General features: G+C 50.8%; 1 protein-coding gene across 1 annotated transcript; it reads right to left on the bottom strand.

The window, feature by feature from the left end:
• Nucleotides 1–1,611: 1,611 nt before the first annotated feature.
• KPNA7 (karyopherin subunit alpha 7) lies at nt 1,612–10,098 on the bottom strand. Its single transcript, XM_075106219.1, has 10 exons — nt 9,936–10,098; nt 9,084–9,218; nt 8,439–8,524; nt 6,741–7,009; nt 6,171–6,253; nt 4,729–4,992; nt 4,131–4,364; nt 3,619–3,801; nt 2,765–2,914; nt 1,612–1,692 (listed from the first exon to the last, which is right to left on the bottom strand). Exons 1-10 carry the CDS (start codon nt 9,999–10,001, stop codon nt 1,612–1,614), a joined length of 1,551 nt encoding a protein of 516 aa, XP_074962320.1. The 5' UTR covers nt 10,002–10,098.
• Between the last annotated feature and the right edge of the window lie 309 nt (nt 10,099–10,407).

Here is a 10,407-nt window from a genome sequence, read left to right as displayed (position 1 = left end):
TCCATTTACACTGAGAAAGCACCTGCCTCAGATTCATTTTACCTGGTGAAATCTGACCGTTTCCAGAGGCCACGTCAGCCTTGTCAGCAGCAGCATGCTACGAGAAGGCGCTCGCAGCCGAGCCGGAGCCCTTTGTGTTAACCCATGGGCACAAACAAAGGATTTTTGCAGGCATTTGTTTCAGCCGCATGTTCAAGCATTGCGTTTCACGGTTTTAAGTACATAGCTTCGGATCCAAGAAATAAAAACCAAGAAGTACTTTGCAATTCACCAGAACCAGCATTTTAATATTATATAAGTGATATCCAGCTCTGGCACACATGATCGGGGCTGCACACCTCCTTGCAGGGCACGAGTCACAACCAGACTTTAACTACATACCTCCCTTTTTCCCTAGGTGGCCTAGAGAAATGTGTAAATCCTCTGGTGAACAGGCCCAGGGTGGAAGAAGAGGTTCTGTTTCCTGGAGAGAAGCTTTTCCCTTCAGATTAAGTTTATCTGCCACATCACCTCCCGCTGCATCTGAGGAAGCAAACCCCTGAACCCACCCAGGGCTATTCTGGAGTCAATCCCACCAGATCAGGGAGGAGGAGGAAGCTGCCACCCCCATCTCACATGGAACAAAGCCCTTAAGGTAACTTCAGCCCCTGGGGACTGAAGGGTCGCGGCAGGATCTTCCACAACCCATTGGCACAAGGATGGAGCAGTGTCCAGCAGCTTGTTGCGAACCTGCAGCACACAATGTTTGTGCAATGCATCCTCTAGCAGAGCAGTATGTAACGCTGCTGGGATGGATGCAGGGCACCAGAGCTTGCTGCAAGCTGGGCTCAAGAGCCACATCAGTTCTGTCCTCACTTTCTGCTCGGCCCACAGCTAAAGACCAAAGTCTGAGGGCTCAGAGAAAGGGAGGGCTTCTCTCAGGAAGGGGCATGGAAACCTGAAATACAAGTCCTCTCTCAAAGGGCAGCTCTAGGCAGAGCCAGATCAATGGGCTCCAGGCTAGTGGATAGCATCTGGGAAGGTGCAGTGGGAGGCGAATTAACTTGCACGGCAATAGCTGCCTCTGACACAGCCTTGCTGGCTAAGGACCAGCATTCACTGCTCTGTCCAGACCCCAGTACTTCCACATGGAGCAGCACACAGAGGGGGTGAGAGTGACCCACCTTCCTCCTCTGCTAGAAGGATCTCCCCTCACAGGGCAGTGGTTTTGCCCACAGACAGGTGAAACACCTCTTGAATAACTTTTCAGAGCTGCTTCAACCTCTCCAAGTCAAGCCTAGAAGTTTCAGCACAAGCCCTGAGACCCAGCTGGATTTGGAGGTAAGACGCTGCTCTCCAGCAGCTTAATGCTGAAAGTTTGACCGCACTTTCCACCCAGAAAGCATGCCCAGGAGCTCCAACACATTTTTGTAGGGCCTCAAGACCCTATGGAAAACTCCATACCGCTTGAAAGAGCAGCTTATGAAGAAAAACCCAAAGGCAAGAAGTACAAAGCCAGAAGTGCAATTTATTGACAAGTTTCAGAAGTAAAAAAGACTTTTCTCTTGGTTTGGATGTCTGAGCTCTAAGATACATCCACCCAACAGCTCAGAGGTGTGTAGTGCTTCATCTTCAGAAGTTGAAGTCTTGCTTCTCCACTGAGAAATCATACAGTCCATCTTGGCCAGTCCCAGGCTGCAGATCTGGAGTTTCCTAGGAGGAAGTTGTTAGCCATCAGTTAAAGGTTCTGCATCTTAATAAGTGTAAGCTTTTTGCGCCAGAGTTTGCCTGAAGCTTTTTACAGCAGCTTACTGTTTTATTCTTGTTTTAAGAAATTCTGCTGCTGTAACAAGCTGTTAAGATCAGCTTGACTCTACCAGGACCCTTGGAGACCAGGCCAAGGCCTCCTGTTCTTTACAGCACACTGAAGCTGCAGCATCCCTGCATCTCACACAAGCAGCCAAGCATGCAGGCTCAGACACCAGTGGTAGAAGAAAAGAGTGGCTGGTGTGGCAGAACTCACTCAAATTAAATAGCCTGCTTAGAACAGCAGCAAGCCAGGACTGCTTTGGAGAGATGCTCCCCCAGCATCCAGCCCGAGGCTGGTGCCAGTGTGTAGTAGAGCTTCCTCCACACCCTCTTGCAGGGATATCCCGCAGACCCTGTTCTGGGCAGAGAACTAACACAGCCATTTGCTCCCTGCTGCTGCAGTTCACATCTAGACCAAGCCTCAGCTCTGAGATCTGCCAAACTGCTAAGCCTCTTCCCTGATGCTTCCCCACCTGTGAGACTAAGACCAGGGACCAAGCATGGCATCTGTGGCAGTCACGGGACTCTTGCAACTGCTAGCTGGTGTCTATCCTCTTCCAAAAGTTCATTAGCATGAGAAGGGTCAAGTAATCCAAATGCAACCCGAGCAGAGTTATCAGCTGAGTAGGAGGCTTCCATTCATAGTAACAAGCTAGCTCAGCTCCAAAGGAAGAAAATTTTCCACATTTGGCATTCGTATCAGCAACTGCAGTAACTCCAGCTGATGCCAGTTTAAATTCCAGCAGCAAGATGCTCTCAAGGCATCCATATCTGTTGTGCAACTCATCAGCTGACAACTCAGAGCTTTTCCAGACCTTTAAAAGCAATGGTAAGAAGCTGCAAGGACCACTTTAGTCATATAGAAGTCTCTTCCAAAAAAAAAACCAAACACTATTTCACATCCTTAAGGTCTGTACTTTGTTCCAGTGCATAATGCTTCATATTTTCAGAAGAAAACCAGCAAGAACATACATACCTCACCAGAAAAGTATTTCTCTATGATATTCAATGCAGCTCGGTAGACCATGTTGTTGTCATGGGTTTGCAAGGCTTCAATTTTCTCCAGACCATCAAGCTCTTCCACCAGCAGACACAACCTTTCTGTCTCTCCCAGCTTCTCGGCTGCCTGTGACACCAGATAACCAAGCAGGCAAGTGTTTATCCTCGCATCAGTAACAGGCCTGAGATAGTCTTCGCTGTAAGTCCCTGATCTACAAGTCAATGACCACAGTCCTGCACTTGCAGTCCCTACCTGATTTGCATTTAGCAGAGATCCCAGCGGTATGACTACTATCCATAGGAAACACCAGTCCCTGCTGGGATTTCTGCGCAGTGCCCTGACTGCTAACCAGACGAGCTAGCCAGCCTCGGTTACATCCACACGCGGAGAAGCAGCAGGTGTGACCTGCCACCCGCTATTTTGTTCGCAAAAGGAATTTCACTGGTTCAAAGGTACTACAAGAAACAGCCTTTCAGGTGAGAGGCACGTAGACATCAGCCGGTAGACAGCCAAGCTGAAATGTCCCCAGGACCACTTGATTTCTCTGCCATTGCATTTCTGCAAGACCTTCACCTCTGTTCAGCTTAGTGATGGACACCTCTTTTCCTTACCAGGAGGCTAAAGTAAGGTGAAGTAGAACACTTTGGGATCTTAATCTTGTCAAGCCCTTTGGACAACCCAAAGTCATTCAAGAACAAGTTAGAAACACAAGGTCTAACTCTTAGTCCTGCAAGATCAGTAGCTGCTGTAGGAAGAGCTGTTCTGGCCACACAATGGCTCACACCTTGCTTTCCTTCCCTAGGAGAGCAGCAAGACAGAGAAGATCTTACCAGGAAGAGATTTGAAATGGTATCCAGGATGACCAGGATAGTTTTGCTGTCTTTGGCTAAAAGCAGGTTCAGCAGAGGTTTGAGGACCCCAGACCGGACAAGCTCCACCACTTGCTCCACAGTGCCTCCTGTCGTGAAGTTGGCCACTGCCCACACAGCTTCCTTCTGAGCTTTGAAGTCCCCCTGGAAGGGCAGCACAGTGAAGGCGCTCGCAAGCATTAGCATCCCTCTAAGATCAGAGTGAGGTAAGGGCAGCCATTTCCCTCGTATTCAGTTTGGGCCAACCCACCTTCCCTAGCACTTTGAGTGGGCACCAAGCCATGCTCTCATGCAGGTGAGCTGACAAGTCTGGGCTCCCAGGCTGTTCCAAGGATCCCAACAGCTTTAGAGCAGATGGCTCAGGTGGCTCTTGGGCACATGCCAAGGGCTTCACAAATGGGGCATCATAGCCCTTATGAACCTCAGCATTGCTCCTGCAGAGCTGGATGTGCAGCACTGCACCCATCCCTTACCTTATCGAGCAGCTCCACCAGAGGTGGCAATAACCCACAGGTGATTAGTTGTTGGATCTGCCAGCAAGGCCCTGCTGCAATGTTACTGAGCGCCCACGCAGCCTCCTTCTGTATAGTTGGCTTTGCATGTCGCAGGAGACGGGGCAGGACAGCCAAGACGCCAGCATCGATAGCTGCCTGGGTCTGCTCATCAGTCCCTGTGACTACGTTCCCGATGGCACGGAGAGCTGGAGTCTAGACAGAGATTAAAGGAGATGAGGAGAATCTTTACCTCAAGGATACATGCCAGAAAGTCCAGCGAGATCCCTCACTAAGTGCTTGATCCTTCAAATAAGGAAAGCATGGTGGGTGATTACCATAGTATTTACAGACCTATCATCCTCCTATTTTGCTCTAAGCAGATTTAGAGTTTCTATCGAGTCTGCCAGACCCAGCAAGCTGGAGCAGAGCAGTGGCTTGACAAACAAGCCATCAGTACTGCAGTCTGGGGAGAGAGCAGACCACACCAGCCACATACAGTAAGGAGACATGCCTTCCGTCTCCTCAGCTGTTCCTACATTAAGGGACCGGATGCTGGAGACTGCGGATTGTTTCCTACCATAATGATCAACTCTGGTCTGGCCATGAGTTCCACCAGTCTTGGGAGAATCCCTGTATCCACCACAATTTGGATGCGATCGTTGGAGCCATCAGTCAGATAGGAAATGGCCCAGCAGGAGTCAGAAATTATGTCCTTGTCCTCATGTTCTATGAGGCAGATGAGGACTGGCAGGATCTTCTTCACCGCATCCAGGGGAGGGTAGGGGTTCTTGTTCCTACAGAGGTTTGATAGCGTCCATGTTATATTCCTCAGGAACCCAACCTGAAACACAAGGGAAGTGTAAGATCCTCAATGGACTAACAAATGAAGAAGAGGTAGCACCCTGCTTCTGGTCCCTACAGCTCAGAGATGTTATCCAGTAGCCAGAAGCAGCCTTCTTAAGGGCTGAGGCTTATGTGAAGCCAGAAGATGAAACAGGTAAGCAATTAAGACAGTAGATTCACCCTCTCCAATATCACTTTCCAATAACTTCAGCTCTGGTGGTATGACAAGCTAACAAAAGGTGCCAAACAGCTTATTTGCTGGGTCATTGGACAAGCTACAGAGCATTCTTTGGACAAGATCAGGAATTTGATTTTTAATATTAGCAGCTCTCCTGTTCTAGAGCGGGGACCTTGAGGATTTAAGTTGAATCATCCAGACAGTTCATCCTAGTAAGGATGCTCCCAGGAGACCATTGCATTTCAACGCAATTCAAATGCATTCAAAGCATCATAGCTACCAAGATGTGTGTGTATTATATATATGAACCAGTGTTTTGTCATGTTTCTCCCACAGGGCTCCCTAAGAAGAGACAAGGGCAAGTTAGGCAAGGAACAGAGCAGCCAGAAAAGTTGGTGGATTCTTTTTTTTTAAATCTAGCAATATAAACTCACGGAAAGCCTAGAGAGGGTTTTCTTAACACCAGCCTGCAAGGCCACAGTTATGCCTACAGAAAGCACACAGCTTCCACCACACCTGGAGTAGGACACCTGGAGGCATCAGTACCACTGTTACAGCCCCTGAGAACTTCTCAGTTCACCTTATGCTTCTCTGAGAAGACCTTTCCCCTCCAGAGACTGAGAAAGCAGCAGGGCAGGCACCACTGCAGGAAGGTAGAGATAAGCCATAAATCCAGCAGTTTAGAGCTACCCAAAAAGCAGGAGGAAGCTTGAAGGGCAAGCTCAGCCCTTCCACATGCACAGGCAAGTTTCTTGCCCCATTTTCATCTTATTCCCAGCTTGAGATGGTAAGCACTAGACAGGAAAGCTGAAGGCTAGAAGACTGCTTGGCAACCCCAGCTTTGTATATAGCAGAGAAGGAAGGTCATTAAAAGCAGTTTAGGACAGGGTCTCATTAAATTATGAAAAAGCTCGTTGTTTGTGAGGCAGATGATAGACCATTCACCCATTACCCAAGTGATTAACAGCTGTTAAGTCAAGAAAATGAAGGTTATTTACTGGAGTTACAGGTGACACCAGAGCCAGCAAGGGAGGAATCGCATTGCGATTGATAAGAGCATCTCTGTATAGAGGACCATCACCTGTACAGATAAAAAAAGGGTTGTTTGTTGTGTCTGCCCAAGTCACAAGACAGTCAATATCAAATAGCAATCAGACCTGCAGGCACACACCAGGGCTGCATGACTGGGCTCCCTCACCAGCCACACACCATTAAGTATTTTCAGGTAGGGGAGGATTTACCAGGTAGACTGGAGTGCCATCACAGGTAGTTTGTGGCAGGCTAACCAGACATGACCCACACTGTTCTCCCTACTGACAACACTAGCAGGTTAAACCATCCCAGCAGGATGGAGTTTTGCACTTGGCTCTGGCCAAAATCCTCTTGCAGGATTCACAGGGTCTCAAAGGCTGCCAGGCCACACGAAGGGACTAAAGGTTTAAGTGTTTCAATAGGGGCAGCAGCTTGGAGACAAAACTGCAGGGAGACAAGGCTATCTTGAGGAACATCAATACTGGGCTTGGGCAGTGATGCTCTGTGGGCCCCCAGGCCCGGAGACCTCCGCTTACCTGCGATGTTGCCCAGTGCCCACACAGACTGCTCGCTGATGTGCATGTGTGGGGAGGAGAGGAGGGAGATGAAGGCTGGGATGGCACCTCCCTCCACCACTGCCTTGGTGTGGTCAGAGGTGCCAGAGGCGATGTTAGTCAGTGCCCAGGCTGCTTCAAACTGCAGAGGAGCATTGTCAGCACGGGTCAGGAATTCAACAAGCTTGGGGATGATGCCCAGCTCGATGATCTGATTGATAGGGGGATCCTTCTGCCTGGACAGCATTCTCCTGCAAGAGAGGACACAGCATCACCTGCCGTGAGAAGCCCTGTGTGGTGCCATGACAGACCATAACCCTGTGGCCACGTACAAAGTTGTGGCTTGCAAGGGAAGCAGCACATGTAAGAGGCACTGGTTCAGCATCCCATGTCAGCAAATCCCCCAGCAGAGGAGCTGACATAGAGAGGCTTCTGCAAAAGACCCATCTAAGATGCTGCTGAAGCAACAGCAGGGTGTCTGTTAGAGTGCAATACTTCACACTTCCTTTTGGGGCTGTGACAAGAAGATTCCACACTCCCCACCTTGAGGCAGTTTGAGACAGTGAAAAATACCTGCAATTTGTCTCTTACAGCCTGCAAGCCTGCCTGTGCCTCTTGCCAGCCCCACACAGACCAGAGCTCACATTTAAGATGAAGTTTCAGACTGCTCTTCCAGCTAAAAAACTAGAGTCACCAGCTTCCCAATGCTGTTTCCTGCCTCACACAGGCACAGAAACCTGTGGAGCTGCCCCAGAGATGGGATCATGGCATTGACTGAGTCAAAGAAAGCCAGAAAAAACCCACTTTCAGCCAGATCTGCTTCCCAGCCTCATGTCTGAGTGCTGGCAGAGGGAAGCATGGAGGTGTGAACCCACAACTCCAAGCAGCGTTATTGCTGCCACTGGTACCCCACCACAGCTCAGTGTGCTGTCAGGGGACCCCAGGCACAGGCAGGCTTGGTTTGGGCCCGCAGGAAGCCAGCTCTGTGCTGCACAGCAGATTAAGGATCTAGTCATGATTTAGGAAGGGGCAGCCTCCAGTTAACCCCTTGGAAGCAAAGCTTTTGACCTGTTCACCACGAGCAGACATCCTCATGGCCATTGGGAGCAGCACTGGTCCCCTGGCACATGGGCAGGTCACTGATGTGGCAGCTTAAGCCAGCCAAGAAAGCACCAGCAGCAATGCAGCCACTCCTGGAGCCTCAGAAGTCTTCCCTGCTGCCACAGCTGGGTGGTGATGGCACCCTGTGATCCCTCTACCCGAATCAACTGGTGACAGCCCTGCTCAGCAGCAACTCTTACAGAGCCAGGCTCTCCAGTCCTTGTCCTGCCCAAGCCTTTGGAACTTGGTTTCTTCCCAGTTGCTTCATCAGCTGGTGGGATCCAGTGTGGTCCCTGCTCCAGCACAGCAACAGGGGCAGCTCTGCAGGCCACAACCAACCTCTTGGTTGGGTCCAGCCACACCGGTACTGCCCAGGACTGATGGAGCCAAGCAAGGCACACAGGGCACAAAGCAGGCACCAGCTGGGGTTCCTCGGGGCAGTTTGGTTACCAGGCTCCTTCTCCCTTCGTCATGTCTTCAGAGAGCTCTTCCAACAGGAAGAAATGTCTCCTGCTGACAGGACCCACTGCAGCTCGATCAGCCACCTCCCTCCCAACCCAGAGCAGCCAGGCAACATACCTGGTGGCCTGCGTAGCCTGCAGCTGCAGCATGGTGTTGCTCCCATTCACAGCTTCAACAATTTCCTCCAAGGACAGCTGAATAATCTGTGTCACAGGGAGTGATTCAGAGTCAGATGGCAAGCCAGAACTCCCTCCTGTTTAATCTCTGCAGTCAATCAGCTGTCTAGACCAGAGTCAGTCACCAATTCATATCTAAGCAGTGTCTATTCTTTATGCAATGCAGTTTCGAGATGAGGCAGAGGAAGAGAATCCACAAAAGCCTTCAAGGCATCTAATCCTTATAATCAAGCATGGAAAGAGTCACTGACACACCATAATGGGCCTACAAGCTCAGCAATTACCCCTTGCTGTGCAAGGAGCCAGACAGGAGCTTTGCCAGCTCCCAGCAAGCTGGAGCACCAGCCAGTTCTACCTGCCATCGAGGGAAGCCACACAGGACATCTCCAGGCAAAATAACATAGAAAAAAGGCTAGGCAGCCCAAACCACTCCCCAACATGGGGCATGGCAATCAGGAATGGCACTGGCTTTTTAACCCAGGTGACCTGAACTGGACTTGGTAGTGGTCCGAGTAGACGATAGCAACTGCATGAGCCATGTGCTGCAGAACTGATTCTGCCCAGGTGCAGAACACCCAGCACTCACCTCATCTCTTTTTTCTTCTAGAGGGAGATTCTCATCCACCAGACCGAACAAAATACTCCTGCGCTTCAGGATCTGCTCGTCCTTCTTGGCCTTCCGCAGCTCGATGCTCACCTCTGCTCTCTGCCTCCGCAGGGCCTGGAGGGGCGAAGGGCACCACCCTGCTGGTGTCTGCATCACCCAGTTCCCCAAGGAGCTCCTCTCAGCCCTGTAAGCCTCTGCCCCAAGTTTCCTAGCTAAGGAATACAGAGCACCAGCATCTGTTCTCAGACAGCTCCTTGCTATGGCTTGGATGGTTTTGTAGGAGATTGGCCTCCCCCTTAATGCCTCCCCAGGACATGGGCTGCTGGATGAACCAGCAGCCAGCACTGTTTTTAAGAGCTGATTTGCTGAACCTGAAAGGCAAACCCTCATCTCCTTTACTGGCTTAAAGCAAGCTGACAGATCCCATGATCTGACATCCCATACCAGCCCCCTCTCCACAGGGAGAACTGCTGCAGAGAGCTCAGCAGGAGGGGCTGGACAATCTCCCTCCCCCAGAACCTTCACCACTGGGGCTCAGTCACCCACCCAAAAGCCACATCCCCCTTGCCTGTGCCACCACACTCCTCACAGCCCAGCCAGCTCCACACCACATCTCAAAAGCTAACTGAGCATCCCTGCTGGCAGAGCCATCCCACCCACCCCAGCCCCCCACTTTGGTACCCTATACAGGTAGATTTAGGGGCAGTTGCCCTTCAGAAGCCATCGCATCAGCTCCTGCCAACAGACCAACCCCCAGCAGGCTCTGCCGCTGTCTGAAGGGGGTGGCACAGGCAGATGGTGTGGCACAGGCAGATGGTGGAGGGTACTTACAGCTGCGTCCTTGCCCTTGTTCTTGAACTTCCTCATCCGCTCACTATGGTTGTTCACAACTGGCATCTTGGCAGGTTTGAGAGAGGTGCCAGCTGAAAGTCTTCACGTGCTTTTGGGGTTCAGGACAGAGCAGGGTCAGGTCACAACTGCACAGCAACATCCACCTCTGTCCACAGAGGGGTCTAGGATCCCCCCACCCACCTCTGCTGTACTTTCTCCCCCACCACCTCTCCAGCTCAGCAGGGGAGATGGTGGAGCTCCCCTGCCCTGAGCAGAGCTCAATAGGATCCTCACACACTGAAGCTGAGCCACCAAAATAAATGCAAGTACAAACTACCACTTAATACCAGGCTACAAAAATTACAGCTGCTGCTGCAATCTCACGAGGAAGCTGGACACGCCACTCTCATAGTTACAGTAATACCACCTTCCTCTAGTTCTGATCCCAGGGCTTTTAGGTTTACTTAGACAC

This window comes from Phalacrocorax aristotelis, chromosome 10, assembly GCF_949628215.1.
Source record: "Phalacrocorax aristotelis chromosome 10, bGulAri2.1, whole genome shotgun sequence".
Classification (NCBI taxonomy): Eukaryota; Metazoa; Chordata; class Aves; order Suliformes; family Phalacrocoracidae; genus Phalacrocorax; species Phalacrocorax aristotelis.
Note: the sequence above shows the minus strand (reverse complement) of the source record. Positions and strands in the feature narration are given on the sequence as shown.

Coding starts and splice junctions, on each gene's coding strand:
- KPNA7 (XM_075106219.1), bottom strand. CDS start 10,001: ATGCCAGTTGTGAACAACCATAGTGAGCGGATGAGGAAGTTCAAGAAC. Junction 4,993..6,170: donor TGGTGTCACCTGTAACTCCA/GTAAATAACCTT, acceptor CTTGTGTTTCAG/GTTGGGTTCCTGAGGAATAT. Junction 3,802..4,130: donor TGGTGGAGCTGCTCGATAAG/GTAAGGGATGGG, acceptor CTGCCCTTCCAG/GGGGACTTCAAAGCTCAGAA.